Below are 20,832 nucleotides of genomic sequence, written 5' to 3'. Positions count from 1 at the left end.
ATGATCCAGTCAGGAAAATAGTTAGTTTGGTTGGTTGACTTAGCTGAGCCTAGTTGAGTTTGGTTAGGAGGTTAGTTAGGTAGGTTACCGATGACTTTAGCTGGTTAGTTATTGGAGTTCGCTGTGAGGTTAGTTAGTTTAGTTACATGTTAGTTAGTTTAGTTACTTGGGGCTAGTTATTTGAGTAAGCTCGAAGGTTAAGTAGTTACATGTTAGTTAGTTGAGTTACATGTGAGGTAGTTGGTTAAGTTGTCTGTTAGTTACCTGTGAGGCTAGTCAAGTCCCACGTTAGTCACCGGTTAGTTAATTTACCTAACTGTCAGTTAGTTAAGCTAACCATCAGTGAGTTACGTTACCCGTTAGCTACGTTACCCATTGGTTAGTTACGTCACCCGTTAGTTAGTTAAGTTACCTATAAGTTACCTGTTCGTGAAGTTACCGGTTAGTTAGGCGTTCGTTAGCTAGCTTACCGGCTGGGGGGCGGGGCAGCGAGGCGAGATGGATCTGCTGGTTGGTCCGGTTGTGGAGGTTGAGGGTGACTGAGGTCATGCCTACAGACAGGAAGAAGAAGTCTTACTTCAAAATAAAAGCACATGCACAGGTCAGCGCGGCGGTGAGCGGGCGGTACCTGCCGGCCTCGCGGTCAGGACTTGTTGCTCCGGCAACGCAGCGCGGACCAGCGACAGAACCTCGGCTCGGCCCAGAGCCTTAGGGGTCCGGCTGCGGGACAGGATGTTGGGGACGGTCCTCGGCCTGTCCCTCGGCACTGATGCATTGTGGGATACGCCAGGAGGAGCTAAGACGGGGACCTGCAGGACAGGCGTGGAAGGAGCAAGAGGAGCCCGCCGCTGCGGGCTGGAGGGCGGGGTCATCGTGACATCATCAGTTGAGGCCCCGCCCCCTGCTGCTGCTGGCAGCTGATTGGCTGATTGGTGTCTTTCCTTCTGTTTGGCAAACTGCTGCTGCAGCTCCGAGAAGATCCTCTGCTGACTCTGACCTGCAGCACAAACACACCTTAATGCTACTGCAGCAGTGCTACAGCACACCTCAATGCTACTGCAGCAGTGCTACAGCACACCTCAATGCTACTGCAGCAGTGCTACAGCACACCTCAATGCTACTGCAGCAGTGCTACAGCACACCTCAATGCTACAGTACACCTCAATGCTACTGCAGCAGTGCTACAGCACACCTCAATGCTACAGCACACCTCAATGCTACAGCACACCTCAATGCTACTGCAGCAGTGCTACAGCACACCTCAATGCTACTGCAGCAGTGCTACAGCACACCTCAATGCTACTGCAGCAGTGCTACAGCACACCTCAATGCTACTGCAGCAGTGCTACAGCACACCTCAATGCTACAGCACACCTCAGTGCTACTGCAGCAGTGCTACAGCACACCTCAATGCTACTGCAGCAGTGCTACAGCACACCTCAATGCTACTGCAGCAGTGCTACAGCACACCTCAATGCTACTGCAGCAGTGCTACAGCACACCTCAATGCTACAGTACACCTCAATGCTACTGCAGCAGTGCTACAGCACACCTCAATGCTACAGCACACCTCAATGCTACAGCACACCTCAATGCTACTGCAGCAGTGCTACAGCACACCTCAATGCTACTGCAGCAGTGCTACAGCACACCTCAATGCTACTGCAGCAGTGCTACAGCACACCTCAATGCTACTGCAGCAGTGCTACAGCACACCTCAATGCTACAGCACACCTCAGTGCTACTGCAGCAGTGCTACAGCACACCTTAATGCTACTGCAGCAGTGCTACAGCACACCTCAATGCTACTGCAGCAGTGCTACAGCACACCTCAATGCTACTGCAGCAGTGCTACAGCACACCTCAATGCTACTGCAGCAGTGCTACAGCACACCTCAATGCTACTGCAGCAGTGCTACAGCACACCTCAATGCTACAGCACACCTCAGTGCTACAGCACACCTCAATGCTACAGCACACCTCAATGCTACAGCACACCTCAATGCTACTGCAGCAGTGCTACAGCACACCTCAGTGCTACAGCACACCTCAGTGCTACAGCACACCTCAGTGCTACAGCACACCTCAATGCTACAGCACACCTCAATGCTACAGCACACCTCAATGCTACAGCACACCTCAATGCTACTGCAGTACTACTTAAATATGTTGTAATGCTACTGCAGTAGTTTCTAGACGTATTGTAATAGTACTACAGTAGTATTACAACATATTGAAGTACTACTGCAGTACAAACCACTCCACCTCCTTTCTCTTGTTTGAATGAACTTTATTGTCACCTGATCGCAGCGCCAGCGCCCGGATGAAGGCGTCTCTCTGCTGCTGCAGACTCGTCTTCACGCTCTTCAGCCTCGCAGACTCGTTCTGCAGCGTCTGGATCTCCTGACACGCCTGCACACAGAGACACTGAGGGACCAGGCCAGGGGGAGGAAGAGGAGCGGGAGGAGGAAGAGGAGGCCGCGTGTACCTGCACCAGCAGCAGCGTCTTGGAGGAGTCCTTGCAGTCGATGGCTGACCGCAGCGCTCTGACGGACGCCGTGAGGCTCAGAGCGCCAACCAGCTGCTTCATTCTCACGCTGCTGATGAAGAGCATCATCTGTTACTGTTTCATAATCTGGATGAGAAGGACAACATCAGCAGCTCTGCAGGATCGTTGTCTCCAGTAACTTCCAAATGTTTTTACTCGGGTTGAACTGAAAACATGAAAAGCACTTATTGCTTTTGTAGAAAGTGAATCAACTGCTGGTCTTTAACATCTTTAAGGTAAGAATCAGACTGAACATGGACCAAAGAAGGAGTGGTTTGTCCCTCACAGGGACCCTTACTACTGAACATGGACCAAAGAAGGAGTGGTTTGTCCCTCACAGGGACCCTTACTACTGAACATGGACCAAAGAAGGAGTGGTTTGTCCCTCACAGGGACCCTTACTACTGAACATGGACCAAAGAAGGAGTGGTTTGTCCCTCACAGGGACCCTTACTACTGAACATGGACCAAAGAAGGAGTGGTTTGTCCCTCACAGGGACCCTTACTACTGAACATGGACCAAAGAAGGAGTGGTTTGTCCCTCACAGGGACCCTTACTACTGAACATGGACCAAAGAAGGAGTGGTTTGTCCCTCACAGGGACCCTTACTACTGAACATGGACCAAAGAAGGAGTGGTTTGTACCTCACAGGGACCCTTACTACTGAACATGGACCAAAGAAGGAGTGGTTTGTCCCTCACAGGGACCCTTACTACTGAACATGGACCAAAGAAGGAGTGGTTTGTCCCTCACAGGGACCCTTACTACTGAACATGGACCAAAGAAGGAGTGGTTTGTCCCTCACAGGGACCCTTACTACTGAACATGGACCAAAGAAGGAGTGGTTTGTCCCTCACAGGGACCCTTACTACTGAACATGGACCAAAGAAGGAGTGGTTTGTCCCTCACAGGGACCCTTACTACTGAACATGGACCAAAGAAGGAGTGGTTTGTCCCTCACAGGGACCCTTACTACTGAACATGGACCAAAGAAGGAGTGGTTTGTCCCTCACAGGGACCCTTACTACTGAACATGGACCAAAGAAGGAGTGGTTTGTCCCTCACAGGGACCCTTACTACTGAACAGTACCTGTTCATAAAAAAGAAAACAGATGTATATATATATGTTAACTTGTTGCTCCAGAGTGCTGTTATATTGTTCTGGTAACATTACTTTAACCGAAAAGCTGCAATACACTAGTTTTTACTTCATTATTGAATTTGGTGCATAATGAGATTAAACAGTTACATGTTTTCAACTTCGCCTCGCTCTAGTTTTTATATAACGAAATATTGTTGAGGTGATGTCATAAAATCTACTCTCACTGACAACCAACGTGACACATGAGAACCGGGTCTTACTCAGAGTCCCTGGTCTTGGGGGTCCCCTTAGAGTCCCTGGTCCTGGGGGTCCCCTCAGAGTCCCTGGTCCTGGGGGTCCCCTCAGAGTCCCTGGTCCTGGGGGTCCCCTCAGAGTCCCTGGTCCTGGGGGTCCCCTCAGAGTCCCTGGTCCTGGGGGTCCCCTCAGAGTCCCTGGTCCTGGGGGTCCCCTCCGGCTGGACGCTCTCCTCTGCTGGAACGATGATGGACAGGTACTCGTCCCTCCTCTTCCTCAGCCTCCTCCTCTTCTTCTTCAGACGGGAGTCGGCCGTCCTCAGGTCCTGGATCACCCGCACCGCCTGAACTCAAAACACCACAGCTGATTGGCCGGCGAACAGAACATGTGACCCGTGAAAAGTGGGAGGAGCCCGAGCGAGGCGGACCTGCTTCAGCGTGAAGATCTTAGACGACCTCTCTTCACTCAGACCGACTTCTCTCTTCAGACCTTCAAACAACTGGAGCAGCTTCACCCGCCGCTGATGCTCCATGTTGTTGTGGAGCTGACGCTGCACAGAACACACAGTCAACCTCTGGAGAACATGGGGAACATCTGGAGAACATGGGGAACCTCTGGAGAACATGGGGAACATCGAGAGCACATCTAGAGCAGAGAGGAACATCTAGAGCAGAGGCTCATGAGGAAGAGGAGGGAAATTTACAGCATGTAAATGTCCCTCCTCTTCCTCACCTCTAAAGGTCTGAAAACAGACTTCTAAGCATCTTCCTCTTACGTGCTTGTCGAGGATCAGCTCTTTCGCCTCGTCCTCGTCGTCCAACTCGTCTCCAAAGTCTGACGAGTTGTCCGTCTCGCTGCTCGCGCCCGGCTGCTCCTCCCCCTCCCGCCTGGCTCCGCCCCCTTCAGGGGGCTCCGCCTCGTCGTCCACACAGATGATGTCCAGGTCCACCGGGTCGCTGGCCGGCTCCGGTGGAGGTCCAGGGGTCTGGACCTGCACCCCACCGGGAGCCGACGGGGCCGCGTACACCGTCAGCGCTTTGACGCCGGGCTCCGCCCCCTCACTCGTGGAGGGTTTGAGGGAGACGAGGCTCATCGGGGGAGCGGCGGGGGGGTGAGGCTGGAGAAGGGTGAAGCAGCCGGGGGGCGGCGCCCGGGAGGGACCACTGGGACACGCCACGATGACCTGATCCCTGCTGGAGCCGGAGGGGAGGAGCTTAAAGGTGCAGGAGCCCGTCTGAGCCACGAAACCGGGGCGGAGAGGGGAAGTGAGGGCGGAGGGGAGGGCGGAGGTCACTGTGGTGGAAGTCTGAAGGGCTGCAGCAGGGAGGACCGAGGAGGCAGAACAACATTCAAATAGAAACCTTTGAACTGAGAGAACGTCACCGGTTGCTCGGCCCCGTGGACTCACCTCTCTGGACGGGCAGGTTCTGGTTGACTGATCGCAGCTGGCTGATGGGAACCAGTTGGACCAGTTTGCCGTCTGGTCGGCGGTAGTACTGGACGCCCGACTTGGACTGGACCGGCTGCAGGACCATGCTGTGACCGGTGGAGGCGATGGGGGGCGGAGGGCAGGAAAACCGAACCGGCAGAGGGAGGTTGCTGGGAGGAGCCGGGAACTGATACATCACCACCTGGGAGCCTTTAGGAGCCGCAGTCACAGGTGACGCCACGAAGCTGCTCACCTGAGGGTCTGAAACGCAGCAGAACCAGCAGAACCATTGATCCACCAGACGCCAAGACCCATAACGGAGACAATTCATCCTGCCAAAGACGAGCAACATCTGGTCTTCAGAGATTAGCATGAAGACCCTCATCATCCAGTGTGTAAACAAGACAATGACATCACAGCTGAGAGAGACTAGTTTACACTAGTAATACTTATTAAGCTCTGTAATTATTCATATTAATGATAATAACACTTTCTGAAGAGGCTGATCTGATATATTACCTGACGTGGGGGCGCAGCTAGCAGAAGCTGCTGGCACCACTCTGACCTGACTGCCCCCTCCCTTCAGACCCGGGGACACCCTAACCATGACAACGTTGGTCCCCGCCCACTCAGGTGATTTACCTGCAGACCGGTGAGAGGAGGAGGCTGATTGGTCGACCTTCACTGCTGCAGACGGAAGCCCTGCAACACACAATACCTTGTTAACTAGTCTCCTCTGTCGACGTGCAAGCTAGCTAGCTAACTAGCCTCCTCTGAAAACAGACAAGCTAGCTAGCTAACTAGTGTCTGAAAACGGATAAGCTAGCTAGCTAACTAGTCTCCTCTGAAAACGGATAAGCTAGCTAGCTAACTAGTCTCCTCTGAAAACGGACAAGCTAGCTAGCTAACTAGTCTCCTCTGAAAACGGACAAGCTAGCTAGCTAACTAGTGTCTGAAAACGGACGAGCTAGCTAGCTACCTAGTCTCCTCTGGGTATCCACCTGTCCTGACCGGTTTGTCTCTAGATGAGACTAGCTAGTGAACTAGTTTGTCTGTTAACTAACTAGTAACCTCTGGAGACCGGAAACTGGACGGCAGATGAAGGTCAATTAAAGGGACACGTACCTGAGCGAAGGGTGGGCGCCTCAGAGGAGGCGATCGGTCCTGAACTCTGGTTCTGAGGCGGTTGAGAGGGCGATGGCGATGAGGGGCGGGGCTTCCTGTTGGATCCCACCCGGCCGGTCAGATACGCCGCCAGCCGATTGGCCGGATGGAGCGCCCCCATCATCCCCAGCTGGATCTTAGCCAGAGGATAGAGCTTCCCGTTCACCTGCAACGGACGAGGGGAACACTGACACCAGAACCTTCAGAACCTTCCACATCCTGACGACAGGACCAAGGAGAACACGCCTCCAGGAATAAGCACCCCACATTTATTTACTCTAGATTTATATTACCTCTACTTTCTTAGAACATAGAGAACATACGTGTCTTAATGTTCATGACCGCTCACCTGGACCAGGTGGTCCGTTCCTCCCGGCTGCTTCCTATTGGCTGAGAGGAAACCGGCGGGAGAGACCCCCGTCAGGAACGGCAGCGCCTTGCTGACCATCATCTTCCTCTTTGAGACCAGCTTCACCTCCTTTTTGGTTCCCTCTTCCTCCTCTTCCTCCACCTCCCGCTGCCAATCCTCCAGAGGCTCCACCTGTCCCTCATCTGGCTCCTCCTCCTCCTCCACCTCTCGCTGCCAATCCTCAGGTGGCTCCGCCTCTTCCTCATCTGGCTCTTCCTCCACCTCCCGCTGCCACTCTTCTGGAGGCTCCGCCTCCACGACCACCTGTTTCAGGGGTTCCTGTTCAAAGACACAAGGTGCGAACTGCTGGTTGTGTTACTGACAGTAACACAACCAGTGTTTTTGTACAGTCCAACACAGTCAGTTCTTTTGGCCGTGAGTCTACACAAACATGGAATTTGACTCCGGTTACTCGTTGCTCTCGTCGTACATCTGTACTTATGATTATGAGACCGACCTGCTGATGCTCCGTCTCCCTCTGCTTCCTGAGTCTTTGTCGTCTCTCTGGTTTCTCTGGTTTCACTGGTCTGGCTGGTTTCTGCCGCTCCAGCGGCGGTCTGGAGATGTGCATCTTGTAGTGGATGCAGCGGTCGGCGGCGCCGTCCTCCTCGTTCTGGCTGATGGGGCTGATCAGGTAGTCCTTGATCCAGAAGGGTTGGTCCAGCCGGTCCTGGGCCATGGCCTGGCACAGCTTCTTCAGCACCCGGATGCGGTCCCCGTCCCGCACCCACTCGCACTCGGCCACGATGGTCAGACGCTTCGACGGCTTCGGCTCCAACGGGCAAGCCGGCGGCCTGCCGGGGGCGGCGGGCTGAGCCGGGTCGCCTGCCGAGGAAACACACACAAAACACTCAGTTCTCAGTCACAAGCATTCAAACCCAGACCTCTGCAGGGAAGCAGGACCATCACCCAGACTCAGTTAGACCAGGTTTATGTGAGCCCACCTGCTGGAGGACTGCAGGTCTTCTTCTGTCTCGGAGGCTTCAGCTCATTGGACGTCTCCTGGAGGACAAACATCAGTTCACCTTCTGAACATCTTCGTCACAAAACACTAATGTTCTCTGGGTTCATAAACATAGTGAGGATGTAAACATGAGGATGTAAACATGAGGATGTAAACATGAAGATGTAAACATGAAGATGTAAACATGAGGATGTAAACATGAGGATGTAAACATGAGGATGTAAACATGAAGATGTAAACATGAGGATGTAAACATGAGGATGTAAACATGAGGATGTAAACATGAAGATGTAAACATGAGGATGTAAACATGAGGATGTAAACATGAAGATGTAAACATGAGGATGTAAACATGAGGATGTAAACATGAGGATGTAAACATGAGGATGTAAACATGAAGATGTAAACATGAGGATGTAAACATGAGGATGTAAACATGAGGATGTAAACATGATGTAAACATGAAGATGTAAACATGAAGATGTAAACATGAAGATGTAAACATGAAGGTGTAAACATGAGGGTGTAAACATGAGGATGTAAACATGAAGATGTAAACATGACGATGTAAACATGAGGATGTAAACATGAGGATGTAAACATGAGGATGTAAACATGAGGATGTAAACATGAGGATGTAAACATGAAGATGTAAACATGAGGATGTAAACATGAGGATGTAAACATGAGGATGTAAACATGAAGATGTAAACATGAAGATGTAAACATGAGGATGTAAACATGAGGATGTAAACATGAAGATGTAAACATGAGGATGTAAACATGAGGATGTAAACATGAGGATGTAAACATGAGGATGTAAACATGAAGATGTAAACATGAGGATGTAAACATGAGGATGTAAACATGAGGATGTAAACATGAGGATGTAAACATGAGGATGTAAACATGAAGATGTAAACATGAGGATGTAAACATGAGGATGTAAACATGAGGATGTAAACATGAAGATGTAAACATGAAGATGTAAACATGAGGATGTAAACATGAGGATGTAAACATGAGGATGTAAACATGAGGATGTAAACATGAGGATGTAAACATGAAGATGTAAACATGAGGATGTAAACATGAGGATGTAAACATGAGGATGTAAACATGAGGATGTAAACATGAAGATGTAAACATGAAGATGTAAACATGAGGATGTAAACATGAGGATGTAAACATAAGGATGTAAACATGAAGATGTAAACATGAGGATGTAAACATGAGGATGTAAACATGAGGATGTAAACATGAGGATGTAAACATGAGGATGTAAACATGAGGATGTAAACATGAAGATGTAAACATGAGGATGTAAACATGAGGATGTAAACATGAGGATGTAAACATGAAGATGTAAACATGAGGATGTAAACATGAGGATGTAAACATGAGGATGTAAACATGAGGATGTAAACATGAAGATGTAAACATGAGGATGTAAACATGAGGATGTAAACATGAAGATGTAAACATGAGGATGTAAACATGACTCACCGCTGGATGGTCACAACTCTCCGGCTGATCCTTCCTCGTCCGTTTCCTCTTCTTCTTCTTGCCCACATAAAGTCGGACTCTGGCACAGCTGCTGTCGTCTTGTCCTTTCGCCTTCAAAGATAAAGTCTTGGTATTAAATGGTCTGTTGTCGAGTGTGTGATCAGCATGTCTTCATCATAACGTACGGTGCTCACGGCGGGCTGGCACGGCGCGGCGGCTTCAGGGACCAGGACCGGCTCTGGATCCGAGCCTCCAGCGCTCCTCGTCCACAGGGTCCGGACCCGCTCGGCAGGCTGGGAAACGCTGTCCGCCTCCTTCAGGACTACAAGGTCCACACAACATGAAGGAAGCTTTGTTATTAATAAACTAACTCCTCCAAAGGGACAGTTGAACTCCAGGACGATGCAGGAGAACTTACCGTAGGCCATCTTCATCCTCCTCCTCCTCCGCCTCCTGCTGCGTCCGTGCTGGGAGGGGCTGGAGTCGGAGCCGTCCAGGTTCTTGAGGAGGACCACCTTCTGTTTGAGGCAGCTGCAGCCGAACATGCAGGCCGGTCGGCCGCAGTGGCTGGTCCTGGAGCAGTGGGACAGACTGGAGCAGACGCAGCCCAGTCGGCAGCACTCATTCAGGCACAGGGGGGCGTCCCTCCGGACCAGCTGGATGGGAGCGGTGGGGTTCTCTCTGGCAAAACCCTGAGGAGGAACCAGAGGAGTCAAGAGGTAGAGGAACCAGAGGAGTCAAGAGGTAGAGGAACCATAGGAGTCAAGAGGTAGAGGAACCAGAGGAGTCAAGAGGTAGAGGAACCAGAGGAGTCAAGAGTTAGAGGAACCAGAGGAGTCAAGAGTTAGAGGAACCAGAGGAGTCAAGAGTTAGAAGAACCAGAGGAGTCAAGAGGTAGAGGAACCAGAGGAGTCAAGAGGTAGAGGAACCAGAGGAGTCAAGAGTTAGAGGAACCAGAGGAGTCAAGAGGTAGAGGAACCAGAGGAGTCAAGAGTTAGAGGAACCAGAGGAGTCAAGAGGTAGAGGAACCAGAGGAGTCAAGAGTTAGAGGAACCAGAGGAGTCAAGAGGTAGAGGAACCAGAGGAGTCAAGAGTTAGAGGAACCAGAGGAGTCAAGAGGTAGAGGAACCAGAGGAGTCAAGAGTTAGAGGAACCAGAGGAGTCAAGAGGTAGAGGAACCAGAGGAGTCAAGAGTTAGAGGAACCAGAGGAGTCAAGAGGTAGAGGAACCAGAGGAGTCAAGAGTTAGAGGAACCAGAGGAGTCAAGAGGTAGAGGAACCAGAGGAGTCAAGAGTTAGAGGAACCAGAGGAGTCAAGAGGTAGAGGAACCAGAGGAGTCAAGAAGTAGAAGCATCATAGACACCAGAGGAACGACATCATGTTTCGTAGACACGTGTCTATCTATGGAAGTGTGATCTCTCACCTTCAGTGTGAAGAGTGACGTCAGCGCGATGGCGGCCCTCTCCTCCGTGACGCTGGTCCGGGGCAGACCCTCCCACAACACGCCGTCCTCCAGGTCCTTCTGTCTCAGCAGAGCCCGGGTCATCACGGGAGCCCGGTCCTTCTCGCGCCGACCAACGTTCCCCAGCTCGGAGTCCGACTCCAGCGGAGCCATGTCCTGCGGGACGCCGGGCGGGGGGGTGGTGGACTTGGAAGGGCTGAGGGTCTGGGACGAGGTCTTGGGTTTGAGCTTCCTCCTCCTCTTGTGTGGAGCAGATGGAGTTAGAGGGTCTGTGGGGTCGAAGAGGACGTTCAGCTGGTGTCTCTTTGGTTTCTGAGGGTCAGTGACACCGGATGTGTTGTCCGAGGGGGGAGGTGCCGGGATGTGGACCGAAGGAGGTTTAGGGTTTGATTCCGCTGGAGTCACTGCTGGAGCTGGCTCTGCTCTGGGTTTATTGTGTTTCGGACCCTTCTGTCGCCTGAATGTTTTGGTTTCTCCGAGGGCGAGTTTGGGTCTCTTGGAGGGTGGGATGAATCCAGATATGAGGTCTGAGGTGGGGGAACTGGCGCTCTGCTTCTTCAGGACGTTGTCTAGGGTCCGGACATAGCTGGTGCTCCTGGTGGGCAGCTTGTAGACCACCGGCTCCTCCAGCATCTGGGTGAAGCTGGAGGCTCGCTGGTCAATCAGCTTCCCTTCGTTCTCCAGATACTCGTCCAGCATGTCGCTGCAGAACGCAGACAGGTTCTTCTTGGGCAGGTCTGAACTGGGACCCGCTGAAGGACAAAAGGATTCATCGTTTGCGTCATGCAGTTAATTTTCTGGATGAATCATGTCGTTGTTTCAAAGCTCACCTTCGGGGTTGGCCGGTGTCTGCGAGGGGGCGGCAGCCTCCGATGGAGAGAACTTCTCTCTCCATCCTTTGATCTGAGTCACATCTGTGGTTTTTCCGGTTCTGGACACAAACGCTGGAGAAGCACCTGGAGAAGGAATAGGAAGTTACACCAGCGAGTCATCACGTCTAAAGCCCAGGAGTACCAACAAGACCCTGGAGAAGTGGAGTCTATAAAGACATCTCCGTCTGGGCGGCAGCAGGTATGACCTGGGGGGGGCGGCGGCTCCAGAGGGGCTCCAGGAGGAGGGATGGGCAGCCGGACCCCCAGGTACTGCAGGTCGATGGCCAGAGTCGGATCCAGCAGGTTCATCTTCAGGCCAACTGGCAAACAGGAAAAACAGCCTTTCATCCCTCTATTGAAAGACACCTAAGACATTCTCTCTTATTAAATCCAAATAAAACGATAAAATAATGAAACCCGTTGACAGAATGTGACTATGATCGGTTCTGTGTTCGAGGTCGTTCGGTTAGAGGAGGAACCGTGTGTCTTCAACTCCAGTTGAGGTAAACTTTAACGATTAGCAGGACAGCAGCTCAGTGCTACCGATGCTCACACACCTGGGGCTGCTGTTCTGAAGCGATAGTGTCAAACTCCTTATTGCCAAAAACACTGCCTGGCTAAAAACAAGTGTGGCGACTTTTTTGTTTTTTTCCACAGGTTGCACTTTATTGTTATTATCTTGAAAAGATATTCTGTGCAAAACCGGTTAATTGCGGCCACAATGATAAACAAATAGTTACATTTTGCACCGATAGAACTTTATTTGCATTGTTCGAACTAAGTGAGTGCACATTTTATTGATTTTTTGAAAAGGTTTGAGATGTTCTCTATTCTAATATTTATAAAAGATAAAGAGGTATTATTTCAATAAAAATTCAGAATGGACCATTTTGTTTGGCAGGAACATGTGTCCTGCTCCAAAGTGGGCGTGACAGAAAAGGTTTGAGAACCATTGGATTAAACCAATCAGCTCACACACACACACACACACACACACACACACACACACTTAAAGCTCTTATTTTGAAATCCCTCCCCCACCCGGCGTACCTTCCTGCAGCACCGGGTGGATCACCTGTCCGTGTCTCATCTGCTTCAAGTCTTTGAGGAGAAGCTTCTCGGCAGCAGCGATGGTCTCCTCTTCCGTCGTCTCTGCTGAAGAGCAAACACAACGTCACCACAAAAAAAAAACTGAAATAAATGTTAAGTATCGGCGCTCTGGATTAAATCCAGGCAGAATATCCCTGTTGTTACCGCTCTCAGCTGCGGCAGCAGGTGTGTGCTGCGGTTGGCCTTCAGGTGTGGTCTGAGGCTGTGAGGCCGTTCCATCAGAGGAGTCCACGACGTGGAGTCTGAGGGCCTCCTGAAACATCATCATCATCAATGTCAGTTCTACTGGCGCCCCCTGGAGGCTCCAGTGTTCACAACACCTCATCTACATCTTAGAACAGATCTCTTAATGGCGGCAGGTCACTGAAGCGTTCCATGTTTCCTTGTCAACAGCTGAAGGTCCCAGACGCAGAACAAAGCACCGACATCACGTGACCGTAAACCTGAAGAATGTTTCTTTACTAACACTATATTCTAGAAGACTATCTGCTGAGGAACTGACATGTTTACCTGCCACTGCCAACATTTACCCAGCATTCAGAAGGGGACGCCGTCGCAGAGAGCTGTCAATCAGCCTGTAGCCCCGCCCCTAAAGCATCCCCTGCTTCATAGCCTGTTTGACTCTAACAGACCATAAAGCACTAGATGAACATCACGCTGTATAGAAGAAGACTAGAAACTAGAGATTGAGACATAAACTCATGTTTACAATGTTTACTGAGGGAATACATCAAGAGAGAAGTAGAGTCACTTATATAGACTTCTATACAACCAGAGGAGTCGCCCCCTGGTGGTCAGGAGAGAGAATGCAGCTTCAACACATGAAGCATAGACTTCTATACAACCACAGGAGTCGCCCCCTGGTGGTCAGGAGAGAGAATGCAGCTTTAACACATGAAGCATAGACTTCTATACAACCAGAGGAGTCACCCCTGGTGGTCAGGAGAGAGAATGCAGCTTTAACACATGAAGCATAGACTTCTATACAACCAGAGGAGTCACCCCCTGGTGGTCAGGAGAGAGAATGCAGCTTTAACACATGAAGCATAGACTTCTATACAACCAGAGGAGTCGCCCCCTGGTGGTCAGGAGAGAGAATGCAGCTTTAACACATGAAGCATAGACTTCTATACAACCACAGGAGTCGCCCCCTGGTGGTCAGGAGAGAGAATGCAGCTTTAACACATGAAGCATAGACTTCTATACAACCAGAGGAGCTTTAACATAAGTGGGCGTGGTTTCATCTCAGCAGGGGGCCAAGTCACACCTATTGCATCCCATGAAAACATTTGGTCTTACCTTTGACGTGAATGAGATAAATAATTGCTCCTCCACTTCCTCCAGGTTGGGCTGCATACTGGTGTAGGTGGAGGCGTCCATCTTGTTTTCCTCCTGATCTGCAGGCTTTCGCAGCCGGGACTTCTTCTTGTGCCTGCAGGGTTTGTTGGCGGGGATCAGCGGCCCCGGCTGAGGCTCCGGTGCTTGGGCCTCCACTGTACCTGGAGGTGGACAGGGAACAGCCAGCGCCTCCGTGTGTGAAAACTCCACCCCCATCCCAAGGTCATCATTAATGGAGAAAAAGTGCACGAGGTCGGCGATGGAAGGCGTCGGGGACAATCCGTCTCCGTCCAATGAAGAAAAGGTCGGAGACAGCGCCATCTGGAGCGCGAGTGGGGACAGTTCAGCGGGAAAGGGAAGCAGCGGCTCGGTGTCTTGGAATGACGGAGACGGGTCCGAGTCCAGAGTCTGTGGTTCAGAGTGAGACAGCGTCTGGAGAGGCAGCAGAGGTGACGCAACGGACTCAAAAGCAAGGGTCTGTGGCGCGGGCTGAAACGCGGCGAACGAAGGGTCCACGTACGGCTCCGGTGGAGGTAACACTGTGTGCCATTTAAACACAGACGAGTCTTCGCCGGGCGGCGGCCCTTCAGGAGATACTGCGTTTGGAGTCGATTCAGACGGAGTGGAGTCGAGCTCCAGAGCGAACGACACAGGAAGGGAAGGCAGCGGCTCCGGAGAGCTGGCGGGGGACAGCGGCTCGAAGCCGAACGAGGAGCACTCTGGGTCCGGGAGCAGCGAGTCGGACCTCGGCGAGTCTGAAGGGAGCGTGGAGTCTGGAGCAGGTAACACTGTGTTGAGCGGTGAGGACGGGATGGGAAACGCAGCGGGAGACGAGGGACCGGTGGACAGAGAGGTGCCGAGGATACACAACGATGGATCCTTGGAGGGGAACACTGGCCCACCATCTGGTCCCGATGGGTCTGGGCCTCGGGCTTCAGCAGCAGAATCACAAGGTAATAAATCATCTGGTCTCAGTCCTTCTGGCTCGGTGGTGGCAACAGCATCTGGACTCAATGGACTGGAAGTCTTTCGGGCAGTCTCAGCTGCCGGTCCAGTAACACTCAGAACAACTTCATGTGGATGAAGTGCCCCAGTTGGCCCACAAGCCTGGGTTTGGGTCTTTGTGACGTCACCCGTACGTTCCTTTGGGGAACAAGTCGCTCTGCTGCCGGCATCAGGAGGTGGACATTCGGGAGCAGCAGCAGGACTCTGTGAATCAGACGGACACTTGGGCGGGAGTGCCGACGGAGGAGAGTCCAGCTTCTTCTTGGCCATTTTAGATTTTGATGAATGCTGCTTCAGAAACAGAGCGAGGGCCGGCAGAGGCAGCGGTCGTTTCTGCTGCTTCACCTTCAATGGAGCTTCAGGCCTCTGTTGGTGGTCCGAGTCCAGGGAGGAGTTCTGGGACCCTGCAGGAGCAGCAACATCGTCGCTGACCTCAGAGCAATCCGTCCTGAAATTGTCTTTAGAGTTCAGTAAGTTCAAAGGGTCCCTGACGTTCCTCGTTGTAATAGTTTCCCCTTGCTTTTCCTTCCTTCTGGGATCGTCTTGTTCGCTGCTTTTCAGAGCGCTGCTCTTGGTGCTGCTTTGCTCAGGTCTGGTACCGATGCCCAGCTCGTCCAGGTTGCAGCGGTGCAGCGAGACGTGAGCCTCCCGAATGAGTTCAGAAAATAACTTCTGAGCTGGACGGGAATTACTGGAGAAGGAAATCAGACAAATAAAAACATCACATTAGCGACATCTCAAGGATGGCTCGACAAAGTCAACAAAAAACCCCACAGGAGCCAATCGCAGCCGAGCTCAACGCATCGGACCGAGGAACGAGCCTCGTGGCGCCTCCTTCACACTCAAGGTTACGCAAACAGCCTCAGAGCCGCCGTAGCGACAGCCCGAGACAACCAATCACAAATGTTTGTATTTCTTCAGGAAACAGAAGTTAGCAGCCGAGTTTGTAGCTCCAACTCAATTCCGTAAAAACCGTCAAGCCGTTGAGGAAGAAGCTGATCTTCTTGTGGATTTATTTCCTATTGAATCAAGCAACTTCCAAACTACTGAGACTTAAATTTGATGTGTAGAAAGATGTAGTTGTACTGGGAACAGAATCAAAACAACCGTGTTCAACACTAAACACACCTGTAACCTGCAGGTTGTACAGGTGAGTAATGCAAAGAAACCATCTGAGTGCAAAGTTGTATCTTATGAATAGTCGTAGTTCCACTGCGGTGCAAAGAGCTACGACGGTACATTGGATACGCCCTCCATTTTATTAACTCGCTATCTTTCCAATTTTCCTCCAGATTTTAAAACATAACCAGCTGCTGATGCCGAGGAGCAGAGATCGTTTCCATGTTTTGATGAAAGTGAATGGATGAAAAATAGGTGTGATACTGAATTTATCGCAAAAAATGCAAACCAATAAAAACATACCGTCTTCCAGACGAGGGAACCAGAAGTGTAAAATGCTGACTGACTGATGGTTTTAGGACTCATTCCTGCAACTCTCTTAGTTTCACCTTGTAACTGGTCCATAATATTCCATCAGAGCATCATTACAGGTTTTAGGTTAAAGCTGGTTATCAGTCAGTAACAAAAAATAAGGAACATGAGAATCCTCTGAATGCAGGTAAACTGAGTTGGATTGTATAAAAGTAGTGACATAAGGAAAGCTATGGCCTGGTGACATGCCAACTGGGGAGTGTTTAAATCGTACCACAGACCGTCCGTTGAGACGACTGGATCGTCCGGAGAAGGAAAGACACAAACTGCCATCTTCATGGTCAAAGCTGAACTCTTACCACAAACTCTCCCCAGAGACTTTGGCATCGGCTTGGTCTTCGTTCGGAGCCGAGTTCTTCTGCAGGTCACCTGACCCCAAAGGCTTTGCGTCCGCGGCTTTGGAGCTTCTGGGTTTATGGTTAGCAAGCAAAGACTTCAAGCTCTTCTTCACAGGATGTTGCTCGTTGGTGGTTGTACTTCCGTCTTTGCGAGAGTCTTTGCTAGAAATACATTTTAGCTTCAGGCCGCCGGAGCCCTCCTCCTTCAACCCTTTGGCAAACGGGTTGTAGTCGACTTTGAGCTGAGAGAAGCGCGAGTTCTGGTAAGCAGTGACTGCTATGAACTCAGTCTGGTGGAAGGTGAAGGTGACAACACTGGGACCGCTCAGCTTTATGTCTTTAGCAGCGCTGTCCGTTTGGACCACGTGCAGTCGTGGCAGGTAGCGGTGCATCGGATGCAGGACGGCGTTGCCCTCTTGATCCGAGACGCTGTTGGTGAGCTTCAGTTTGTAGAAGGACACCGGGTTCTGCATCCAGTGTTGACCCGTTGACGGCGACTCTGGATGAACAAACGGTTGACTCTTTACGTGACACTCTGCCTTTCCAGCAACTTGCCAGCTCTTGCCGGTCCACTTGTGTCGACTGTTGTCCAACGGCTGAATGTCCATGAACAAAAAGTACTTCCTGGACGGCTGCAACCCGGAGATGCGAAAGCGACAGTATGGGAACATCCTGCTTCCCTGTTTAGTCAGAATCATCTCTGTTTTGCACCTGAAAAACTCGTTCCACATGCTGTTGTTGTCCAGCGTCACTTTGACGCCTTTGCAGGTTCTGTCAGGCGACAGGTTGTCCGACTGAGGGTTCAAACCGGCGGCATGCTTCCCAGAAGGAAGTCCATCAGAAGTCCTGATGGGTTCTTTTGATGGGTACCGGTTAGGTTTACCCGCCATGTCGGCCTCTTCTTTGGTCACACAAGTGTTCTCCATCCCGCCTTCGCTCGCCCTCCCTGGCTTCCGGGCCGCGCGGCGTGCAGGCGGGTGGTCGGCAGCAGGTGCGGCTGCAGGGCCGGCGGCCCCGTCCTGGTGGAGCACCATTGCTTTATGCTTCTTCTTAGAAGCCATGAAAAGCCTCCACACATCTAGAGGACGGGAGGGTCCCGCTTACTAAACATCGGTACGGCGGTTCAACACAGCGTCCTGAAACACACAAATGATGAGACTTCATTAGTTTAACATCATCACATCATTAGAGGAGAACTGTCCCACTGCATTTGATTGATACCCTCGAGGTGAGGAGCCCACAGTCCTCTCACAGGGTCGTGTCATCAACACTGCTGCTTGGTAGTGTGTTCGGCCTCACTTTGGTTCACGAGCTTCACAACACTGAAGTAGTCCGTAGAGAAAGATCACATGACCACCGTCACGCTACAAACTCCTCCCACGCTGGGGAGATGAGGACTCAAGTCTTCTTCTATACAGCGTGATGTTCATTTAGTACATTATGGTCTGTTAGAGTCAAACAGACCATAAAGAAGGGGATGCTTTAGGGCGGGGCTACAAGGTGATTGACAGGTCTACCAGACGTATACGGCGTCACTTCCTCACTCCTCAGTCCATATATGGTCACTTCCTGTTCACTGGTTGCACAAGAAAACCAAGATGGCGACAACCAAAACACCAAACTAATCCGTCTGCAAACCAACGGGTCCCGTCACCATGACAACGTGCACTTCTTAAAGACGCTGCATATTATCATGTGACTTATAGTTTATGAGACATACGTGTGATTTAACTCATGAACTTAAAGGTTATGGAGCATAACCGGGGAGTCTTGTTATTAGTGCACACAGAAATGATCTTCAGTTCCTGCTTTCAGAGCAGTTTTCTGGTAAAGCTCTGACAATATACCCACATTTACCCAGCATGCAACATTCAGGTGAAACAGGATGCCCGTGTAGTTTATTTGTTCACACTATTCAGTACAAGGAGAAAAATGGACTCACCCAGCAGTTACTTCTACACTGGGAGAGCTGAGTGAACTGGTTCACTGCTACATCGTTTTCATAAACGTCACAACTTCTGAGGACGTTGTGTCGCCGCTGACGTCTGATGAGCATCTCCACAACGCCCTGCTCGCCACCAGCAGGTCACAAGAACACCAACAAGGACCCCGTTTGTGTCACAAGCACAGGCTGAAGGAAACGTAGCGGAGCCAAGAACCAATGAACCAAGACTGAAGCCCCGCCCTAAAGCGACCCGTCAATCACCTTGTAACCCCGCCCCTAAAGCGTCCCCTGCTTTGTGGTCTGTTTGACTCTAACAGACCATAATGTACTAAATGAACATCACGCTGTATAGAAGACTAGAAACTAGAGATTGAGACATAAACTCATGTTTACAATGTTTACTGAGGGAATACATCAAGAGAGAAGTAGAGTCACTTATATAGACTTCTATACAACCAGAGGAGTCTCCCCCTGGTGGTCAGGAGAGAGAATGCAGCTTTAACACATGAAGCATAGACTTCTATACAACCAGAGGAGTCTCCCCCTGGTGGTCAGGAGAGAGAATGCAGCTTTAACACATGAAGCATAGACTTCTATACAACCAGAGGAGTCGCCCCCTGGTGGTCAGGAGAGAGAATGCAGCTTTAACACATGAAGCATAGACTTCTATACAACCAGAGGAGTCGCCCCCTGGTGGTCAGGAGAGAGAATGCAGCTTTAACACATGAAGCATAGACTTCTATACAACCAGAGGAGTCGCCCCCTGGTGGTCAGGAGAGAGAATGCAGCTTTAACACATGAAGCATAGACTTCTATACAACCAGAGGAGTCGCCCCCTGGTGGTCAGGAGAGAGAATGCAGCTTTAACACATGCTGTCTACCTGCAGCAGGTGAGTTCCCTGCTTAGCGACGCTCAACAACCATCATCTCCTTTTTAAATCATTTTCTTTACATGGTTTGCTTTGAGTCCTGAAGACCTCAGCGCCTCGTGCTCGCAGACTTTATTAGCCGCGCTCATCTCTACCAACGACATGCATCACTCGACTGCATCATTCAGACTATTGAGGGGAAACTAGAGATCAGAACAAACCATTTGACTTTCATCTGCAATGTTAAACCTCTGGAGGAACCAGATCCAAAGGCATCCAGCTAGCAGCAGGCCTGATGTGGAGCCCAGCAATGGCCGCCCTGTGCAACAGTAACCCTGCAGGTCCGGTCCCGTGAGGGCCCACTGCGACCACGTGCTCCATTTACGGCACACGCATTACCTTCTGCGGGCGGACACGTCGAGCACCTCGACGGTGAGCCGTCAATCCGCGCGGTACCGGCTGTTTCCCGTCGAATAAACCCCCGTCGGCATCGTGGCTGTTTTCTAGCTGAGTGTTGGGGGGAAGCATGCGGTATTCTCGCTCCGTTACGTCATCGCCTGCGTCTTTACTGCGCAGACTCAAACGCCATCTTGCTGCCGCCACCTGGTTTCAAAACTCGGCCCCAAAGGATCTAACGGTCCGCCATCAGCGGGAGGAGAGCGGCGGGACGGCGTCTTCTGCTCAATAGATGAGTCTCCGGCCCGTCAGCGGAGTGTTTGAGCCGGCGGGACGCTGGAGGCAGACGCCATGACATTTTGCTTCCTGACACGTGTTAGTGGACCTGCACCGGGGAACCAGGGCGTTATGACGGCTGTCCCGTGATCTGTGCGCTTGAGCCGCGGGGGTTTTTTTGGGAGGGGGGGGGGGCGACACGCAGCCGGTAGTTTCACCCGCGGAGGAGAATGCGTGGTGAACACGGGGAGACGCGTCTTAAAGCAGCGGCCGCCATGATGTCTTCAGCAGACTCCAGCCCTCCGGAGGGGACCGGGAGACCCCGTTCATGGTTCCGTGACGGCGCTCCGGTGTCAGATACCAGTATGAGGGT

The 20,832-nt window shown here is 51.3% G+C and overlaps 1 protein-coding gene across 1 annotated transcript in view; it reads right to left on the bottom strand.

Annotated features, from left to right (window-relative positions):
• The window catches only part of mgaa (MAX dimerization protein MGA a), a 23,356-nt gene extending 2,524 nt beyond the window's left edge, over nucleotides 1-20,832 (bottom strand). The window contains exons 1-24 of the mRNA XM_068600195.1: nucleotides 20,187-20,832; nucleotides 16,935-18,109; nucleotides 14,101-15,835; nucleotides 12,946-13,054; nucleotides 12,742-12,846; nucleotides 11,898-12,011; nucleotides 11,650-11,775; nucleotides 10,781-11,571; nucleotides 9,776-10,049; nucleotides 9,543-9,679; nucleotides 9,358-9,468; nucleotides 7,832-7,889; nucleotides 7,345-7,712; nucleotides 6,828-7,166; nucleotides 6,440-6,644; nucleotides 5,957-6,016; nucleotides 5,294-5,575; nucleotides 4,661-5,199; nucleotides 4,313-4,435; nucleotides 3,912-4,228; nucleotides 2,489-2,600; nucleotides 2,301-2,412; nucleotides 629-997; nucleotides 471-551 (exon numbers count right to left, since the gene is read on the bottom strand). Coding sequence (XP_068456296.1) covers nucleotides 471-551; nucleotides 629-997; nucleotides 2,301-2,412; nucleotides 2,489-2,600; nucleotides 3,912-4,228; nucleotides 4,313-4,435; nucleotides 4,661-5,199; nucleotides 5,294-5,575; nucleotides 5,957-6,016; nucleotides 6,440-6,644; nucleotides 6,828-7,166; nucleotides 7,345-7,712; nucleotides 7,832-7,889; nucleotides 9,358-9,468; nucleotides 9,543-9,679; nucleotides 9,776-10,049; nucleotides 10,781-11,571; nucleotides 11,650-11,775; nucleotides 11,898-12,011; nucleotides 12,742-12,846; nucleotides 12,946-13,054; nucleotides 14,101-15,835; nucleotides 16,935-18,034 — 7,567 coding nt within the window. The 5' untranslated portion in view covers nucleotides 18,035-18,109; nucleotides 20,187-20,832. The remainder of the gene's footprint in view (nucleotides 1-470; nucleotides 552-628; nucleotides 998-2,300; nucleotides 2,413-2,488; nucleotides 2,601-3,911; nucleotides 4,229-4,312; nucleotides 4,436-4,660; nucleotides 5,200-5,293; nucleotides 5,576-5,956; nucleotides 6,017-6,439; nucleotides 6,645-6,827; nucleotides 7,167-7,344; nucleotides 7,713-7,831; nucleotides 7,890-9,357; nucleotides 9,469-9,542; nucleotides 9,680-9,775; nucleotides 10,050-10,780; nucleotides 11,572-11,649; nucleotides 11,776-11,897; nucleotides 12,012-12,741; nucleotides 12,847-12,945; nucleotides 13,055-14,100; nucleotides 15,836-16,934; nucleotides 18,110-20,186) is intronic.

The sequence above is a fragment of the Clinocottus analis genome, unplaced genomic scaffold (genome assembly GCF_023055335.1).
Source record: "Clinocottus analis isolate CAN_PGR_092001 unplaced genomic scaffold, fCliAna1.0.p SCAF_5, whole genome shotgun sequence".
Classification (NCBI taxonomy): domain Eukaryota; kingdom Metazoa; phylum Chordata; class Actinopteri; order Perciformes; family Cottidae; genus Clinocottus; species Clinocottus analis.
Note: the sequence above shows the minus strand (reverse complement) of the source record. Positions and strands in the feature narration are given on the sequence as shown.